Source organism: Pollachius pollachius, assembly GCF_949987615.1.
Source record: "Pollachius pollachius genome assembly, chromosome: 3".
Classification (NCBI taxonomy): Eukaryota; Metazoa; Chordata; class Actinopteri; order Gadiformes; family Gadidae; genus Pollachius; species Pollachius pollachius.
The window spans coordinates 1,490,972-1,511,978 of NC_136936.1; the positions used below are offsets into that span (position 1 = coordinate 1,490,972).

General features: G+C 47.8%; 1 protein-coding gene across 1 annotated transcript; it reads left to right on the plus strand.

Annotated features, from left to right (window-relative positions):
* Window positions 1–128: 128 nt before the first annotated feature.
* clip3 (CAP-GLY domain containing linker protein 3) lies at window positions 129–19,843 on the plus strand. Its single transcript, XM_079731440.1, has 14 exons — window positions 129–262; window positions 2,454–2,834; window positions 2,936–3,075; window positions 3,670–3,763; window positions 4,624–4,785; window positions 7,246–7,364; window positions 8,030–8,266; window positions 9,713–9,848; window positions 9,972–10,142; window positions 12,006–12,137; window positions 12,547–12,670; window positions 15,900–15,967; window positions 16,847–16,919; window positions 17,168–19,843. Exons 2-14 carry the CDS (start codon window positions 2,462–2,464, stop codon window positions 17,220–17,222), a joined length of 1,884 nt encoding a protein of 627 aa, XP_079587566.1. The 5' UTR covers window positions 129–262; window positions 2,454–2,461; the 3' UTR covers window positions 17,223–19,843.
* Window positions 19,844–21,007: the final 1,164 nt, after the last annotated feature.

Below are 21,007 nucleotides of genomic sequence, written 5' to 3' on the forward strand. Positions count from 1 at the left end.
GATTCAGAGGTTCATCTCTGCGAGTCCGCGACTTAAGAACATGAGTCAGCCGTGACGCAGAGAGAGAGAGAGAGAGAGAGAGAGAGAGAGAGAGAGAGAGAGAGAGAGAGAGAGAGAGAGAGAGAGACTGAGCATCCAACCACAGTCGGTGTATCGCAGCCGTAGTCCGACGTGTTGACCGAGAAGCAGAGCCTCCAGATCAACCAGATCACCAGATCACCAGATTCACCAGATCCATCCTCCACTACAGGCTTGTGTTCAGGTACGTTCTGCTATGTTCGAGCCCCGCCGTGTTGTTATTGCGTCGCTGTGGTCCGATGTTATTGTGTGGGTTGGGCTCCGTGTCGTGCTCATGGAGGATGTTCGTGTTGATCGGAGATGGCTCTTCTGTGACGCATTTCATCACCGAATGGAGACTATCGGCCCGGCTGGTTTTCCGGACACCGCGGGGTCCAGGCCACTTGGTGTCCGGACATCGCGGGGTTCAGTACCGCGTCGTTCTGCGTCTGAATCGTCTCTCCTCTCCTGCGTCGCACCGACCGCCCTCCATCCTCTACGCACCTCGGGATCCTCTCTCTCCACCCACAGAGGACCCACCCAACGTCCCACACTACACCACCCTACAACCCCCTACACCTCCCTACACTACACTACACCACCCTACATCACCCTACACCAACCTACACCACCCTAGGGCGCCAGCGGTGCATTGCGTTCATTCATAGTGAGGATGCGTGTCGTTGTGTTACGGGTGTAAGATGGAGGATGGAGAGGGCCACGGTTCTGGATAGGCCGACAAGCCGACATGAAGACGTTATCACATCTCGTGTTCCATATGTTATCATTTATATTAATGTTAGTGTTGACAGCATCTCGAAGGGGTGTGGTTTTGTTTTGTTTTTTGTATTTGAGAAGAAACTGAATTTAAAATGAAGCTCCTGTTATTGCCCATTATTATTGCAAATGTGATTTAAAAATCCGTTCCGGGTCATCCCACTATGAAGCGTTTTAAAGATTATAGCCCATGGGCTCACGGTGAAGAGAGCGAAACGCTCCGCGGTTAGGGTCAGGTTTACACCCCTTTAATAAGCAGAATAACAAAGGTTCACACCCCACCCAAGGTTCAACAATGTTACCAAGTTACGATGTTATCATGTCATGTTATCATGTGATTATATTATCATGTTATTATGTTATCATGTCATGTTATCATGTTATTATGTTATGTAATTATGTTATCATGTCATGTTGTGTTATTATTTTATTATGTCATCATGTTATCATGTCATCGTGTTATTATGTTAAAATGTTGGTATATTGGTATGTTGGTATGTTATTAGCTTATCATGTTAACATGTTATGTTATCATGTTATTATGTTATCATGTTGTCATGTTAATATGTTATGTTATTATGTTATGTTACTATGTTTTTGTGTAGGGTATGATATATATCTTTACAGTAGTATAGATATTATGTGGGGTAGATATGATGTACGGTAGAAAGGATGTAGAGTTGTATGGATTAGGGTGGAGGGTAATATAGCTATGATATAGTGTAGGATAGGTATGATGTAGGGTAGATAGGATGTAGGGTAGGGTAGGTATGATGTAGGGTAGATACTTAGGATGTAGGGTAGGATAGATATGATGTAGGGTAGGGTAGATATGTTATATGGTACGATAGGTATTATGTAGGTTAGGTATGATGTAGGGTAGTTATGATGAAGGGTGGGATAGGATGTAGAGTAGTTGTGATGTAGGGTAGATAGGATGAAAGGTAGGTATGCTGTAGGGTAGGTATGATGCAGGGTAGATAGGATTTAGGGTAGGATAGATATGATGAAGGGTAGGTATGATGTAGGGTAGGTATGATGTAGGGTCATCATAGGTCATCACGTAGGTATGACGTAGGGTAGGTATGATGTAGGGTAGGTGTGACGAAGTGTAGGTATGATGTAGGGTAGGTATGATGTAGAGTAGGTATGATGTAGGGTAGGTATGATGTAGGGTAGGTGTGACGTAGGGTTTGTATGATGTAGGGTAGGTGTGACGTAGGGTAGGTATGATGTAGGGTAGGTGTGACGTAGGGTAGGTGTGACGTAGAGTAGGTATGACGTAGGGTAGGTATGACGTAGGGTAGGTATGATTTAGGGTAGGTGTGACGTAGAGTAGGTATGACGTAGAGTAGGTATGACGTAGGGTAGGTATGACGTAGGGTAGGTATGATTTAGGGTAGGTGTGACGTAGAGTAGGTGTGACGTAGAGTAGGTGTGACGTAGGGTAGGCATGACGTAGGTTGCAGCCTGCTGACTGACGTCCTCCTGACTGGTTCAGATGATGAGTTTAGTTTGATTCCTTCTGTGTGTTCTGGAGTCTCTGGAGATGTTGACCTCCTCCTCCTCCTCCCCTCCTCCCCTCCTCCCCCTCCTCCCCTCCTCCCCTCCTCCCCCAGGCCGAGGGATGACCAAAGAGGAGAACCAAGAGGGGCAGCGCGAGGAGCGCGACCAGCAAGAGGAGGCGCAGGCCCAGCGGGAGGAGGAGGAGCGCTTCACTGAGGAGGAGGAGGAGGGAGAGGGAGAAGGGGACGACTATGAATTAGAAGAGGAGGAGCAGGAGGACGTGGAGAAGGAGGAGAGAGCAGAGGACGAAGAGGAGGAGCAGGAGGAGGAGGAAGGCAGGAGACAGGAGGAGGAGGAGGCGGTGGAGGAGAGGGAGGTGCCACAGCCTGGAGGAGAGCAGGAGGTGGTGACGGAGCACCTGAGCCCCGTCCAGGAGCCGCAGCGACGCCCCATGGTTCACCCCTCGGCCCAGGCCCCCCTGCCCAAGGACTACGGTAACATAGAAATACAAATATAGAAATACAAAGAAATACATCTGTATATATAAATACCCATCACATACCCCCCCACTCAGCTATGATCCTTTCCCCCCCAGCCTTCACCTTCTTCGACCCCAACGACCCGGCCTGCCAGCAGATCCTCACCAGCCCCGACACAACGATCCCAGAGCTGTTCGCCATCATCAGGCAGTGGGTCCCCCAGGTCCAGCACAAGATACACATCATCGGGAACGAGGTACACACACACACACACACGCACGCACGCATACGCACGCACACACACGCACACAGACACACACACACATGCACACACTCACTCCCTCACTCACACACTCACACACACACGCACGCACGCACGCACGCACGCATACGCGCGCACGCACACAGACACAGACACACACATGCACACACTCACTCACTCACTCACTCACACACACACACACACACACACACACACAGGCACACAGACTCTTACCTGTTCCCACCCACTTACCTCCTCTCTCCTCATCTCCTATCTCCTCTCTCCTCTCCTCTCCTCTCTGCTCTCCTCTCTCCTCTCTTCCCCCTCTCCTCTCTCCTCTCTCCTCTCCTCTCTCCTCTCTCCTCTCTTCCCCCTCTCCTCACTCCTCTCTCCTCCCCCTCTCCTCTCTCCTCTCTCCTCCCCTCTCTCCTCTCTCCTCACTTCCCCCTCTCCTCTCTCCTCCCCTCTCTCCTCTCTCCTCACTCCTCTCTCCTCCCCCTCTCCTCTCTCCTCTCTCCTCCTCTCTCCTCTCTCCTCTTATCCCCCTCTCCTCTCTCCTCTCTCCTCTCTCCTCTCTCCTTTGCCTAGATCCTGAAGCGTGGTTGTCATGTCAACGACCGAGATGGACTGACGGACATGACGCTGCTCCACTACAGCTGTAAGGCCGGGGCCCACGGAGTAGGTAAGACAGGTGGAGCGACAGACAGGTAGAGTGACGACCAGTTAGACAGTATACAGTATACAGACAGAAGGATAAGGGTATACAGGGGTCCGACAGACAGGTCTACCGAGAGTCAGACAGGTCTGCAGAGAGACAGGTCTACAGAGGGTCAGAAAGGTTTCCAGAGAGTCAGACAGGTATACAAAGAGAGAGGTCTACAGAGAGTCAGAGCTGCGTGTCTCAGAGACACAGACAGGTCTCCAGAAAGACAAACTCAGAGAGACAGACAGAGAGACAGAGAGAGAGACAGCCAGGTGTCAGACGGGCGCTGTGCGTCTCAGAGAGACAGACAGAGAGACAGCCGGGTGTCAGACGGATGGTGTGCGTCTCAGAGAGACAGACAGAGAGACAGACAGAGAGACAGCCAGGTGTCAGACGGGCGCTGTGTATCTCAGAGAGACAGACAGAGAGACAGCCGGGTGTCAGACAGGCGCTGTGCGTCTCAGAGAGACAGACAGAGAGACAGACAGACAGACAGCCGGGTGTCAGACGGGCGCTGTGAGTCTCAGAGAGACAGACAGAGAGACAGACAGACAGACAGCCAGGTGTCAGACGGACGGTGTGTGTCTCAAAGAGACAGACAGAGAGACAGACAGAGAGACAGACAGAGAGACAGCCGGGTGTCAGACGGGCGCTGTGCGTCTCAGAGAGACAGACAGAGAGACAGCCGGGTGTCAGACAGGCGCTGTGCGTCTCAGAGAGACAGACAGAGAGACAGACAGACAGACAGCCGGGTGTCAGACGGGCGCTGTGCGTCTCAGGGAGACAGACAGAGAGACAGACAGACAGCCGGGTGTCAGACGGGCGCTGTGTGTCTCCAGGGGACCCTGCGGCCGCCCTGCTCCTGGCCAGCCAGCTCATCTCCCTGGGGGCCGACGTGAGCCTGAGGAGCCGCTGGACCTCCATGAACGCCCTGCACTACGCCGCCTACTTCGACGTCCCCCAGCTGATCAGAGTGCTGCTGAGGGCCGCCAGCCCCCGAGGTACGCACGCGCACGTACACACACACACACACGCAACCGCACGCACGCACACAAACACACACACATACGCACGCAACCGCACGCACACACACAGAGACACACACACACACGCAACCGCACACACATACACACGCACACACACACGTACGCACGCAACCGCACGCACACACACACATACGTACACACGCAACCGCACGCACACACGCACGCACACACACGCACGCACACACGTACACAGGCACGCATGCCAGACATTCACGCACGCACGCACACACAGACACACACACGTACACATGCACGCACGCACGCACACGTGTTTGTTTGTGTAGTGTGAACTCCCAGTGTGTTTTGTTGTGTGTGTGTAATGTATATACACAGTGTGTATTGTTGTGTGTGTGTAATGTGTACTCAAAGTGTGTATTGTTGTGTTTGTGTAGTGTGCTCTCACAGTGTGTTTTGTTGTTTGTGTGTGTGTAGTGTGTACTCACAGTGTGTTCTGTGTGTGTGTGTCTGTAGCAGGGATGGAAATTAGCACCCGCCACACGCCATTTGCGGGTGGATTTGTATGGTGGTGAATTGTGTCACTTCACCCGCCACTGTGTCGGGTAATACTTTCCAGTCAGGTCCGTTCAAATTTGCATATTTAATACATTCGTCATACGGCGCTGCACAGTTCCACAACCATTACTGTCAACATCCGGCCCCCTTCTTCTTCTACGCCTCTTTTGCTGAACTGCGACTGTCAACATCCGGGAGAATATACCGGTAACCATAGAGATAATATGCCGGTATCAACATCCGGTATAGTATGCTAGGCTAATTATAACATAGAAAGAAAGAACTACTAGAGAAAGCAATGTTGCGTTTCCTCACCGGAGGAAAGAGAACAGCTGAGGAGAGTGTAGGCCAGGGACAGGCGGCGGATGATAGTACGGCTGTCATCCCCAAAAAGAAGCGTTGTTTTAATGAGAGATGGCGAACATCGGACAGTGGGCAACACCGTGACCGGCTGGTGTTTGACGGGACGAGCCAGACAATGTTCTGTGCTCTCTGTCGTAAACATGCTTCGGATGGCCACAGGTCCAATAGTTTTGTGAGTGGGACACAAAACCTAAAATTGGAAGCCGTGGAGGACCACGAGTCCTCAAAAAGTCACCTTCACGTTTTGAAAATTGCAAAGGGAAAATCAGCGCCCGAAACCACGACAGCGATGAGGCCGCTCGTTAGCCTCAAAACAGCCCAGCTGTTTTGAGGCTAACGAGCTCTACTATTTCGAAAATGCACACGTTTTCGAAATATGCACATATTTGAATGACACTGCACGTAAGTTATTTTTTTATTTTCTATTAGGCCTAATGCAATAGTTTGTTGCTGTCGAAAAACTAGCATGTTGGGTAACCTTAGAGCTCTGCTCACTTGTTTGGCAAACAGCTGCTTTCTGTCAGTCTGGTCAAAACAGATGTCAAGTGTGTGTGCTAAGACGTAGGGCTGTCCCGAATACCATTTTACAGGCTTCGAATACTCGTTGGATATTCCGAGCGAGTATGCCAATACTCGCAAAAACAACATTAATAATTGAACAGCAAAAAAGTCGGAGTTCCTTACTTTGGTGTTGTTCCGTTCCAAATCAGCTGTCATCTGTGCCATCGTAGCCCTTACAGGAGCTTATCAATTCATCCCATAACGTGCATATAAATCCATACAAAGATCCAATTTTTAGTCGTTTGTGTCAATATTAAATCCATCATTGACCGGGTATTCCTTTGACAAAAGCCAGTCTGTGAATGCGGAATAGCAGGGCTGCATAGCGAACGTACACAAACAGATACGCTAACGAGTTCCTATATATATATATCTCCTATACCGAGAGGATACATCTGTTGCATTATAGGGGCAGATTTCATTATACATCTGGTTGAATTGAAGAAATTAAAAGGCCAGTGCACTGAAAAAACAAATGTTCCTATTGACTTATGATGGTGTAGCCATGCATGTTGTTTTATTGTTAATATGTCAATTTGTTTTTTATTGAAAATACTTTGTATAGATGAATTATCCCCAAACTTGTCATCGTAACACCTTTAAAATAAACATGACTTAACATGGCAGATACCTGTGTATTGTTTATCATATGCGGTAAGAGTGTAACATTTTCAATTCAGTTCCTTGGTAGCACCTACTTACAGTAAAAATCACTTCTGATGGAAAAAATGATGGGTATGAAAAACACTTTCTTATCTATTGTTACTATTATATTGTTTAAAACGTCTGCATATGTTAAAAAAATATATAGCGTATAAAAAGTGTCTGGTAAAAAAGATGAGTGGCTGGTGGGCAAAAAAGTTAATTTCCATCTCTGGTCTGTAGTGTGTACTCACAGTGTGTTGAATGTATGTAGTGTGTACTCACAGTGTGTTCTGTGTGAATAGTGTGTACTGACAGTGTGTTGTGTGTGTGTAGTTCTGAACTCCACCTGCAGTGACTTCAGCCACGGCACCGCCCTGCACATCGCCGCCTCCAACCTGTGTCTGGGCTCCGTCAGATGTCTGCTGGAGCACGGGGCCAGCCCCGTCGTCAGGGTAACCACCTCCCCTCTCCTCCGGTGCTCTGGGTGGTCCTGAGTCTCGTCAACATGAATCCCCTCTCATCTCTCTCTTCCTTTCTTTTCCCTCTCCTCCCTTCCTTCCTCTCCATCCTCTCCTTTCTCTCCCTCCCTCCTTCCTCTCCTTTCCCTCTCCATCCTCTCCTCTCTCCTTCTCCTGTCTCCCACCCTCCCTGTCCCTCCCTCCTCCCTCTCCTCCCTCCTTCCTCTCTCTTCCCTCCCTCCTCCCTCTTCTGTCTCCCTCCCCTCCCTCTCCTCCGCCTTCCCTCCCTCCCTCTCCACTCCTCTCCTCTCCTCTCCTCTCCTCCCTGTCCCTCCCTCCTCCCTCTCCTCCCTCCTTCCTCTCTCTTCCCTCCCTCCTCCCTCTCCTGTCTCCCTCTCCTCTCCTCCCTCCTCCCTCTCCTCCCTGTCCCTCCCCTCCCTCCATCCCTCTCCTCTGCTCCCTCTCAATCCCCTCCTCCCTCTCCTCCCTCCTTCCTCTCTCTTCCCTCCCTCCTCCCTCTCCTGTCTCCCTCCCTCCCTCTCCTCTCCTCCCTCCTCCCTCTCCTCTGCTCCCTCTCAATCCCCTCCTCCCTCTCCTCCCTCCTTCCTCTCTCTTCCCTCCCTCCTCCCTCTCCTGTCTCCATCCCCTCCCTCCCCCAGAACGATAAGGGCCAGGGTCCGGCCGACGTGGTCCCGGACCCCATGGACATGACGCTGGACAAGGCGGAGGCGGCGCTGGTTGCTAAGGAGCTAAAGATGGTCCTGCTGGACGCGGTGCCTCTGAGCTGCCTGCTGCCCCGCGCCACGCTGCCCAACTACGACAACATCCCGGGGAACGTCATGCTGTCCTCCCTGGGGCTGCGGCTTGGGGACCGCGTGCTGCTGGACGACATGAAGGTGGGGGCAGGGGTCAGAGGTCAGGGGGTGGGCCATGGGTTAGGGTGGAGTTTGCTGTTAGGTAAGGCAAGGGTACTGTTAGTAGTTAGGTGGGGTGAGGTGTTAGGGAGGGTTAGGTTTAAGGGTGGGGTTAGGTGAGGTCAGTGTAGGTTAGGGTTAGGGGTTTGGGGTTAGGAGGTTAACACAACCTACCCCCAACCCTAGAGCTCCGCCTACAACACAGCCATTGGTGCATCTGTCTCCACGACAACCAGACAGCGTTGCTATGATACGACACTGGGCCTCTACACCACCTTAGTGCTGATTCCATATTCCATGTAGACATATTTACATTACTTTTGTGTATCTGATCTTTTAGGATTGTTTATTTCTTACCTCAATGATAATAACAATGATGTTACAAACATGCGGTGTTTAGGAAGCAATATGAAGTTTGCGACGTAGCGTCGGGCGGTTGTTGCTATAGTAACCATGGTGTTGTTGGTGTTCTGAACCGTGTGTTCCGACTACGTAGCCCCGTAGCAACCCGAACACAGGCGACGGCATCTCATCTACAAACACCCCCAGACAGGTGGGTGGGCCGTGTTGCCCGCGGTGACTGAATCCGTTACCGTGGAAACCTAGAGGGGCCGACTCCGGGACCTCATCCATAGTCGTTTGAATCAGACTCTGGGTCTGAAATCTGAAAAGAGCTTGACACATTCCCTTCAAATAATGTATTTGTTAATTAATTAATTAATCAGCCAGTTAGCTTACCTCTTCCCCGCTTAGCTCCTTAGCCAACACCTAGCTAGCCTTAGCTAACCTCAGCTAACCGCTAACATTACTGACAGCCATCAGAAATATACATTCTACCTGACAGGTCGGAGGTCAGGTCCCAACTAATGTAACACTGAATGATATATCCTGCTCCTGCTCTTTAAATCAGCTTGTATGTCCTGTGTTTCTCTCCTCCTCCTCTCTCCTGTCCTCGCTCCTCTCTTCCTCCCCTCTCCTCTCCTCCTCCCCTCTCCTCCCCTCTCTCCTCCTCCCTCCTCCCCTCTCCTCCCCTCTCCTCCTCTCCCCATCCCCTCTCCTCTCCTCCTCCCCTCCCCTCCCCTCTCCTCCCCTCTCCTCCTCCTCTCTCCTGCCCTCGCTCATCTCTTCCTCCCCTCTCCTCCCCTCTCCTCCTCCTCCCCTCTCTCCTCTCCCCTCTCCTCCTCCTCCTCTCCTCCTCCCCTCTCCTCTCCTCGTACCCTCTCCTCCCCTCTCTCCTCCTCCCCTCTCCCCTCTCCTCCTCCCCTCTCCTCCCCTCTCTCCTCCTCCCTCCTCCCCTCTCCTCCCATCTCCCCTCTCCTCCCCTCTCCTCCCCTCTCCCCTCTCCTCCTCCCTCCTCCCCTCTCCTCCCCTCTCCCCTCTCCTCCCCTCTCCCATCTCCCCTCTCCTCCTCCCCTCTCCCCCCTTCAGCCCGGGACCCTGCGGTTCTGTGGGACCACTGAGTTTGCGAGCGGCCAGTGGGTCGGGGTGGAGCTGGACTGCCCCGAGGGCAAGAACGACGGCAGCGTGGGCGGAGTCCGCTACTTCATCTGCCCCCCCAAGCTAGGTACCAGTACCACTGCAATACTAGTACAATACTAGTACAATACTTCTTCATCTGCCCCCCCAAGCTAGGTACCAGTACTACTGCAATACTAGTACAATCTATGTTGTGTACTGTGGTCCTCAGGTATCTTTGCGCCGGTGTCTAAGATCTCCCGGGCCGTGGAGCAGCCCCCCCCCGCGGTCATCTCCACGCCTCGGACCCCCCGCCTCGACCTGGCCTCCCGCCTCGCCAGCAAGACCAAGAAGGAGAAGAAGAAGGAGAAGGAGAGGGAGAAGGAGAAGGAGAGGGAGAAAGGTAAGGCTGCTAGGGGCTCGGTGGGCTGAGATGTTTCCTCCAACATCCCTGGGGCTGGTTTGGTCTCCTTCCTTTAAAGGTTGTGTCAGCCATGTTGGCTGACGTCACTTCTGTTGGTGTTTGAAGGGAGGTCCCAAACAAACGCCCCTCCCTTCCGTGTTTTGTGCATCCGGTAAAAACTATCATGAACGCAGCGCAAAACCCCAAAAGACCCACCCCTTGTCTGTGGTTGGTTGGAATACTATTTGTTTTGTTTTTGAGTGGTTGCTAGTACCATTTGTTTTGGTGTACGATCTCGGAGCGTAGGCTGCCTACAGTGGCACGCTTTTTTGCAGCCTGCTTATGGGGCGGGCAACTAGCAGATCACCAGAAAGATACATGATCGGATACCAGAGAGAAAGGATAAGGGTTTGAGACCCAAGTTCTGTCTGGGTTAGAGTCCTAGAATCTGGGCTGGAGTCCCAGAGAAAGGACCAAGTTCCTTTAGGTCGGGTTGGAGTCCCAGAGAAAGGACCAAGTTCCTTTAGGTCGGGTTGGAGTCCCAGAGAAAGAACCAAGTTCCTTTAGGTCGGGTTGGAGTCCCAGAGAAAGGACCAAGTTCCTTTAGGTCGGGTTGGAGTCCCAGAGAAAGGACCAAGTTCCTTTATAATAATAATGGATTGAATATATATAGCGCTTTTCTAGACACTCAAAGACGCTTTACAAAGAAGGGGGGGACCTCACTCACCACCACCAGTGTGTAGCACCCACTTGGGTGATGCACGGCAGCCAATCTGCGCCGAAACGCTCACCACACACCAGCTTGAGGTGGAGAGTGAGGGAATTAATGAGTCAGCCAATTATACAGGAGGAAGATTAGGGGGCCAGATTGAATGAGCCTGGTTGGGCCAGGACACCGGGGAAACCCCTACTTTTTGCAATAAGTTCCCTGGGATCTTTTATGACCTCAGTGAGTCAAGACCTCGGTTTTACGTCTTCTCCGACGGACGGCGCCTTCCAAAGCACACGAGTGTCCCCGTCACTGCACTGGGGCATCGGGTCTGACGTTAAGGCCAGAGGAAAGAGTGCCACCTATTGGCCACCACCCGACACCACTTACAGCACCTGGTATTCCCAGGCGGTCTCCCATCCAAGTTCTAGTTTTTGAAATCTGCCCCTTATGACATCACAGGTGGAAGTGTCCACCTAGATGTGTGCTGGATAGATCAGTCTACCAGCCTACCCAGTGGACTGTAGCAAACGTTGTTCATCTATCCGTCACACATCTAGGTCGACACGCCCACCTGTGATGTCATAAGGGGCAGATTTCCGAAACGGCTTGTACCGGCTAATCACACCACATCTGGTGGCATCCCATGGGACCTTTAACGACCTGTCTCTGTACTGTCTAACCCCTACCTGCTCCTTAACGACCTGTCTCTGTACTGTCTAACCCCTACCTGCTCCTTAACGACCTGTCTCTGTACCGTCTAACCCCTACCTGCTCCTTAATGACCTGTCTCTGTACTGTCTAACCCCTACCTGCTCCTTAAGGACCTGTCTCTGTACTGTCTAACCCCTACCTGCTCCTTAATGACCTGTCTCTGTACCGTCTAACCCCTACCTGCTCCTTAATGACCTGTCTCTCTACCGTCTAACCCCTACCTGCTCCTTAATGACCTGTCTCTCTACCGTCTAACCCCTACCTGCTCCTTAATGACCTGCCTCTCTACCGTCTAACCCCTACCTGTTCTTTAATGAATGGATGGAGGCCTTGAGGAGGAGTCCTATTGGTAGCAGTACTAGTTGTACTTTATGTATTACTATGTGTATAACTTATGTCTTACTGTGTGCATTAGTACTCATACTTGTTGTCCCCCCCAGCCCTGAAAAAGAAGCTATCGGAGGAGCTGCTGGACCCAGAAGGTCTCAACGTGGAGCTGGGAGACCAAGTCCTGGTGGCCGGCCAGAAGATCGGCACAGTCCGCTTCTACGGGAAAACCGACTTCGCTCCCGGTGAGGAGTACATATGATAGACACTTCTGCTACCTCTCCACTGCACTTCTACTGTAAACATACAGTGGTATTAGTACTGTACACATACAGTTGTATCAGTTAGTACTGTAGTACTGTATACACATACAGCGGTATTAGTACTGTATACACATACAGTGGTATTAGTACTGTTCACATACAGTGGTATCAGTTAGTTCTGTAGTACTGTATACAAATACAGTGGTATTAGTACTGTATGCATACAGTTGTATCAGTTGGTACTGTAGTACTGTATACACATACAGCGGTATTAGTACTGTATACACATACAGTGGTATTAGTTAGTACTGTATCCCTGCATGCTACTGGTTCTCAGTGTTACTGATGAGGGTATAGTATAATGACCACCAGGGGGTGCTGTGTCCTGTAGGCTACTGGTTCGGGGTGGAGCTGGAGATGCCGACAGGGAAACACGATGGCTCGGTGTTCGGCGTGCGCTACTTCACCTGCCTGCCCAAATACGGCGTGTTTGCTCCGCCCTCCCGCGTGCAGAGGTCAGCCATCACACTCCGTTTATTTAGACATCCATACGTTGTTTTTTATTTAAGTATCTCTATGTTTTATTAATATGTATTTGTATGTATTTGCCTATGCACATACATGTATATAATGTATGTGTACATATGTATGTATATCGATATGCATTTATATAATTTTTTTATTTTACTATTCTTTTTTGTATAATTGTTCTAAATGTTGATCTCTTAATCATGGTGTTAGCTGTTTCTGTACCAATTTCTCTGCTCTAAAGGCAAAGGACTGTACAAATTGAAAATAAGATAAATGAAAGTTAATCATTTAAAACAAAAGCACATAAAGCATACATGTGATACAGGGTATTTGATACAGCTGAAAGAGTCTTTGATACATCTGACAAAGTCTTTGACACAGATGAGGGAGTCTTTGATACAGCTAACAGAGTCTTTGATACAGATTGTAGAATCTTTGATACAGCTAACAGAGTCTTTGATACAGATTGTAGAGTCTTTGATACAGCTAACAGAGTCTTTGATACAGATTGTAGAGTCTTTGATACAGCTGACAAAGTCTTTGATACAGCTAACAGAGTCTTTGATACAGCTGACAAAGTCTTTGATACAGCTAACAGAGTCTTTGAAACAGCTAACAGAGTCTATGATACAGCTAACAGAGTCTTCGATACAGCTGACAAAGTCTTTGATACAGCTAACAGAGTCTTTGATACAGCTAACAGAGTCTATGATACAGCTAACAGAGTCTTTGATACAGCTAACAGAGTCTTTGATACAGCTGACAGTCTTTGATACAGCTGACAGTGTTTGATACAGCTAACAGAGTCTTTGATACAGATGAGGGAGTCTTTGATACAGCTGACAGTCTTTGATACAGCTGACAGTCTTTGATACAGCTAACAGAGTCTTTGATACAGCTAACAGAGTCTTTGATACAGCTGACAGTCTTTGATACAGATGAGGGAGTCTTTGATACAGCTGACAGTCTTTGATACAGCTGACAGTCTTTGATACAGATGAGGGAGTCTTTGATACAGCTGACAGTCTTTGATACAGCTGACAGTCTTTGATACAGCTGAGGGAGTCTTTGATACAGCTGAGGGAGTCTTTGATACAGCTGACAGTCTTTGATACAGCTGACAGTCTTTGATACAGCTGAGGGAGTCTTTGATACAGATTGCAGAGTCTGTGATACAGATTGTAGAGTCTTTGATACAGATTGTAGAGTGTGATACAGATTGTAGAGTCTTTGATACAGATTGTAGAGTATTTTTGAAACTGGTAAGAGAGTCTTTGATACAGATGAGGGAGTGTTTGATACAGGAAATGCATTCTTTGATAAATGTGATACAGAGTGTATTGCCTAGAGTCTTAGATCAATCATCTTTGATTCTGAATCTTTGATGCAAAATTAGTGTTTGACACAGGAGATTGGTGTTTGATGGGTTTTGGGGTCTTTGATACAGGTGATAAGAGTCTTTGATACAGATGATTAGAGTGTTTGATTCAGGTGATTATAGTCTTTGATACAGGTGATTAGAGTGTTTGATACAGGTGATTATAGTCTTTGATACAGGTAATCGAGTCTTGGATTAATGGATACAGAGTCTTTGATCCAGATGGTAGAGTATTTGATACAGCTAACAGAGTATTTGATACAGCTAACAGAGTATTTGATACAGCTGACAGTCTTTGATACAGCTGACAGTCTTTGATACAGCTGACAGAGTCTTTGATACAGCTGACAGTCTTTGACACAGCTGACAGAGTCTTTGATAGAGGCAGAGTCTATGCGATACAGAGAATCTGATCCAGAGTTTCTGATCTAGAGTCTTTGATCAATCGTCTTTGATTTAGAATCTTTGATGCAAAATGAGTGTTTGATACCGGTGATTGGAGTGTTTGATATGGGTAATGGTGTCTTTGATACAGGGGATTAGAGTCTTTGATACAGCTGATTAGAGTTTTTTGATACAGGTAATAGAGTCTTTGAGCAATGGATACAGAGACTTTGATAAAAAGTCATTGATTCAGTCTTTGATTCAGAACCGTGATATGTGTGATATAGTCTTTGATACAGATGATTATAGTCTTTCATATGGGCAATGTTGTCTTTGATACACGTGATTAGAGTCTATGATATGGATAATATAGTCTTTGATACAGGTGATTAGAGTCTATGATATGGATGATATAGTCTTTGATACTGGTGATTATTCTTTGATATGGGTAATATAGTCTTTGATAAATGGATACAGAGTCTTGGATACAGATGATTTGAGTCTTTGATATGAGTCTTTGATACAGGTGATTAGAGTCTTTGATACAGGTGATTAGAGTCTTTGATATGAGTCTTTGATACAGGTGATTAGAGTCTTTGATACAGCTGATTAGAGTCTTCGATATGAGTCTTTGATACAGGTGATTAGAGTCTTTGATACAGGTGATTAGAGTGTTCGATATGAGTGCTTAGAGTGTTCAATATGAGTCTTTGATACAAGTGGTTGGAGTCGTTGATACAGATGATTAGAGTCTTTGATACAGATGATTAGAGTCTTTGATACAGAGATTAGAGTCTTCGATATGAGTCTTTGATACAGATGATTAGAGTCTTCGATACAGGGATTAGAGTCTTTGATATGAGTCTTCGATACAGGTGATTAGAGTCTTTGATATGAGTCTTTGATACAGGCGATTAGAGTCTTTGATATGAGTCTTTGATACAGATGATTAGAGTCGTTTAGCCACATTAGAGTCTTTCGTGCAGGTTTTAGAGAGTATTTGATACAGGGATTGATGGTCTTTAGTACAGGTGATCAACAATCTTCTATACAGTTAACAGAATGTTTGATACAGGGGATAAATCATCTCTGATACAGGTGATGAAGGATACAGGTGATAAATTACACAGGTGATAAAGGATTCAGGTGTTAGAAGCTACAGTTGATGAAGGGTACAGGTGTAAGAGGATACAGGGGATTGAGGATACAGTTGACAAAGGGTAAGGTGATTGAGGATACAGTTGATAGAGGATACAGGTGATTAAGGATACAGGTGATAGAGGATACAGGTGACAAAGGGTAAGGTGATTGAGGATACAGGGGATAGAGGATACAGGTTATAAAGGATACAGGTGATAGAGGATACAGGTGTAAGAGGATACAGGTGATTAAGGATACAGCTGATGGAGGATACAGATGACAAAGCACTAAAGATTGTTTTCCTGGTTTAGAATCGGAGGACCGAAGGAAGGCTTCCAGAACGACAACTCTGCGGTGAAGAAGGTTCACCAGGTCTCCAGTAAGTAGATATAGCTTTATTACCTGAACCTAGGTCAGTACTGAACCCAGGTCAGTACAGAACCTAGGTCAGTACTGAACCCAGGTCAGTACAGAACCCAGGTCAGTACCTGAACCCAGGTCAGTACTGAACCCAGGTCAGTACCTGAACCCAGGTCAGTACTGAACACAGCTCAGTACCTGAACCCAGGTCAGTACAGAACCCAGGTCAGTACAGAACCCATGTCATTAGTGAAACTAGTGCATTACTGAACCCAGGTCATTACTGAAACCAGGGCAGTACTGAACCCAGGTCAGTACCTGAACCCAGGTCAGTACTGAACCCAGGTCAGTACTGAACCCAGGTCAGTACCTGAACACAGCTCAGTACTGAACCCAGCTCAGTACCTGAACCCAGCTCAGTACCTGAACCCAGGTCAGTACCTGAACCCAGGTCAGTACTGAACCCAGGTCAGTACTGAACACATTTCAGTACCTGAACACCTGAACACAGGTCAGTACTGAACCCAGGTCAGTACAGAACCCATGTCATTACTGAACACAGGTCAGTACTGAACCTAGGGCAGTACAGAACCCATGTCATTACTGAAACCAGGGCATTACTGAACCCAGGTCAGTACTGAACACAGGTCAGTACTGAACACATTTCAGTACCTGAACACCTGAACACTGGTCAGTACTGAACCCAGGTCAGTACTGAACCCAGGTCAGTACTGAACACATTTCAGTACCTGAACACCTGAACACTGGTCAGTACTGAACCCAGGTCAGTACTGAATACGGGGTTGTGCCTGCTGGTTCCTGTTTTGGTGAACCCCAAGGCTCCAGCCTGAGGGTGAATGTTTGTGCCGTTCATGACTGGAGGTGTTTTGTCTTTCAGTGTCTCAACCCAAAAGGAACTTCAACACGGTGCGGTCTCCGAAAGACCTCACCTCAGAGAACTCCATCTCCAGGTAGACAGCGAGACACACACACACACACACACACACAGATAGACCCCCCCCCCCACACACACACACACACAGACACACAGATAGACCCCCCACACAGACACACACATTGACTAACTCACACACAAACAACATTTAAACAATTCCTCGTTTTTTAACCAGACTTTTTCTACTGCTCCTCCTCCCCTCCTTATCTGTCTATCTTCTTGCCTTCTCTTCCTCCTCCTCTCTCCTCCTCTCCTCCTCTCCAGGTTACTCTTCTGCTGTTGGTTTCCATGGATGCTGCGTGCGGAGATGCAGTCCTAATCACTCCTTCATCTCCTTCTCCCTCTCCTCCCTCTCCTCCCTCTCCTCCCTCTCTCCCTCTCTGACTCTCTTCTTGCTGTTGCAGTTATACATTCATATTCTTGCGTCGTAAATCACTTTCAACCTCCCTCCCTCCCTCCCTCCCTCCCTAACTTTACGTGGGATTGCCTCCTGGAGGTTCAGGTGGGGTCAGGGTTCGGCCTGGCCGGTGTACCCGCTGCCTCCGCCCTGCTGGTTGAGTGTACCGTCCCGCCTCCTGTCACTCAGAGAGACGGACAGTATCCCAGCGTGGGCTCAGACCCTAGGAGACAAAGAGCAGGATCCAGGAGAGGATGTTTGGAGCCCAGACGTCTCAGCCAGGTGTGCTGGAGATGTGGCTTGATGTTCCTGTTCTTTACGGGCAGAACAATGATAGACGTGTCTGCTCTTCGAGTGGGAACTAAGAGTCTGAATACATCACTTCTTTAGGAAACCGACCGGAACCAACAGGATCCCAAACTTTAACACTAACTCGTGGTTCAACCTCCAAACTCAACTCCAACTAAAGTTCAGTGTTTCTTACTTAAACACTAACTAGCAGTACGTTATAAAGCCAACTAGCGGTACTTTTTAACTCTAACTAGCAGTATGTTTTCACACTACCTAGCAGTATGTTTTAAAGCTAACTAGTGGTATGTTTAAACGCTAACTTGCGGTACGTTTTAACACTAACTAGCAGTATGTTTTCACACTTACTAGCAGTATGTTTTAACGCTAACTAGCCGAACATTTTAACACTAACTAGTGGTACGCTATAACACTAACTAGCAGAATGTTTTAAAACTATCAGTACGTTTTAACACTAACTAGCAGTACGTTTTTGACACTAACTAGCAGTACTTTTTAACACTATATAGCAGTACGTTTTAACACTAGCTAGCAGTACGTTTTAACGCTAACTGACAGTATGTTGTAACACTAACTAGCAGTACGTTTAAACTCTAACTAGCAGCAAGTGTTAAAGTGTTTCTTCCATGTTCCTTGGTTCAGGGCCAGACTGAGTCCTACAGAGAGAGATTATCTCATCTAACGTATGCAAACATTAAAGCCAACATGCCAAAGAAAGCCCCTTCATACTCTACATGGACGTCCAAGAGGGCAGGGCATACGGATCCAACCGATGGCAGCAGTGATGTGTTCAGTGCGATCCCATCTAGAATATAATAATATAATATAGTATTCATACTAGGTTGAATATATTCATTGCAATGATCCAGTAGGACAGCATGTAGAGACCAGTCTATGTTCCTGTCCCATATCTGGTGTCACCTACTCACTGCCCGCTTGAGAACATCATCTAACCCCGCTTGGAAGTGAATATTTTCTAACCCTGTCAGAGTTGATAACAGCAGAGAGGTATTCTGCCCTCATGAGGTTCTGAGTTGGTTGGTGTTTACAGTAAGAATAGATTGTTGTAGATTGATGTCCTGATCCATGGAGGAGGGCTTGTCCCATCGTGTTATCCCCCTCGTCTCCTCTCTATCCTCTCTTCCTCTCCCCCATCCTCCCCCGTCACTGAAGGAGTGGCATCACCCTTAAGCCCTGCTGATATATAGCCATATGTAATCTGTGTCTGTGTGTGGAGATGCTGGTAATGTCAACGTTGCTCTTTAAGTACACTGACGTGTGTCGCACACAAACACACACAAACACACACCTCTAGCTCTCTGATGACTGGGTGAACACAGCTCTAGCTCTCTGATGACTGGGTGAACACAGCTCTAGCTCTCTGGTGGCTGGCTGAAAAAGCTCTTGGGAACAGGGAAGTAGGCGAGGTGTCCTATAAATCATTTAGATTGGAAACAGAAGAATATCTCAAGTAGCTCAGTAGACCATTCCAGCTCTCTGTGTTCTAGATAATTCTCTTGGCTGCGCTATGTTGTATAAACTAGTCGGAGAGACTAGTTACAACTTGTCAATGAACTATAAATGTTGCTATTAACCCTAGCGCCTCCCTAAGGAGGATAATGTGGTGTTCACCTCCACCTCAGTTCAGACCGCGACCCTCTGATCCGGCCAGAAGGGGGCGCCAGCGGGCCGAGGGGGTTTTGTGAAGATAATCGATCCTTTTATTACTTCAACTAAATATTCGTTGTGCTGGTTTGACAAACTGAAGTTACCGGTCGAACCCATTCTGTTTAAAGCTGAACATATAAATACAACGTTTTACCGTTCCTCATACCATCGTCCTGAATACAATTTGGATAGTTCACTAAGTGTACTTTATCGTTTACTTTGTTTTGTAGTCCCACATGTTGTGAGGTCAGGGGAGAAGACCATGTTTGTGTTCAGTGTTGAAAATAAAACTCACTGCATGCGCTCTTTCCCTCTCTCCCTCAATTGTTCTCAATCTCTCTCTCTCTCTCACCCTCAAATTCTCTCTCCCTCAAATTCTCCCTCAAATTCTCTCTCTCTTTCTTTCTTTATTTCTCTCTCTCTCTCTCTCTCTCTCTCTCTCTCTCCAATCGTAGTATTTCATTTTTAAAGACAGTTTTGTCATCTCGTCCGCATGAAACTGCTTCTAATATCAGTGATAACTTTATGAATACAATAATAAAAGATAATTGATGTGGTTTTCTACTTTTGCCTGTCTGGTGTTTGATTGACAGAACGGCTCTCTGTGGCCCTCTAGGGCCCAGCGGTGATAACGAAACACAGAACTGGTCCATAATGCCTCGTGTGTTCCCCTTAATATCATGAAGGGAACCCCTTAAGCCATCACTAGATAAAGGTACGCCTTTAATAAACCACCCTCTCCCCTAAAGTCTCAGCTATCCCCAATCTATCCTTGCTAAAGAAGTCCTCGTGACGCTGCTGTCACACAGCTCCCAAATTAACGAATAGTAAAAAATAAAAAACACCGCGGAAAATGAATTGTACCAAGAAACGTTTATTCAGGTTGATAAACATACAGGGCCGTCCGTGCGTTAAACTGACTTATTATCCTTTAAGTGAAGAGTCACTAGTCAATATATTAAATACTAAATCATTTAAATAGAAGGGCGTTGATCGGGTGTGGACGCTCAGAGGGCCACGGACCGCGGGGGGTCCAGGGGGGCCTCGCGGGAGCTCGGCTGCGCCTCTGTTCGGCTCTTCTGACGCTTCCTCCTGGCTCGCCGGTTCTTAAACCAGACCTGGAGAGGACAAATCTAGGTTATTTATATTACATATATATATATTGATGTACATATACACTGTATATGCACTTAATATTTGATATTTCAATATTTGATGTGTTCAACATAGACACCGGTTTGAATAATCGCGGTTTTAAAATACTAATGTATTTGTCAATAATAAAAATAATATTTCAATCACAATTTTGAGTATAGAACAGACTGCAAAGTTCAAATACTGCTTAGATATTTGTATTTCGATATGTTTAGAAGTGTAAGGCCTAATCTCTCCCTCGACATGAACTTTACGCGTGTGACACCACGCCTAGACATGTCGTGTCTGTGTGTTGGAGCTTGAACTCGATTCTAATAATAAATCATATTTATGATGATGATGATGATATACTGACCCTCACGGTTTCCTCCGTTAGCCCGCTGTCAGCCGCCAGCGAGGCTCGTGCGTCCGCCGCCGGGTAGTCGGAGAGGAGAAAGAGCCGCTGGAGCAGCTGCGTCTGGCCCGGGGTGAAGACCGTGCGCATCCTGGGGACAGGACGGCCCACGGCGGGATCCGATAGGAACATGGGGCCTGTTGGGAACACGGGGCCTGTTAGGAACATGGAAATAATAATA

Coding starts and splice junctions, on each gene's coding strand:
- clip3 (XM_079731440.1), top strand. CDS start 2,462: ATGACCAAAGAGGAGAACCAAGAGGGGCAGCGCGAGGAGCGCGACCAG. Junction 15,968..16,846: donor GAAGGTTCACCAGGTCTCCA/GTAAGTAGATAT, acceptor TTTGTCTTTCAG/TGTCTCAACCCAAAAGGAAC. Junction 16,920..17,167: donor TCAGAGAACTCCATCTCCAG/GTAGACAGCGAG, acceptor CCTCCTCTCCAG/GTTACTCTTCTGCTGTTGGT.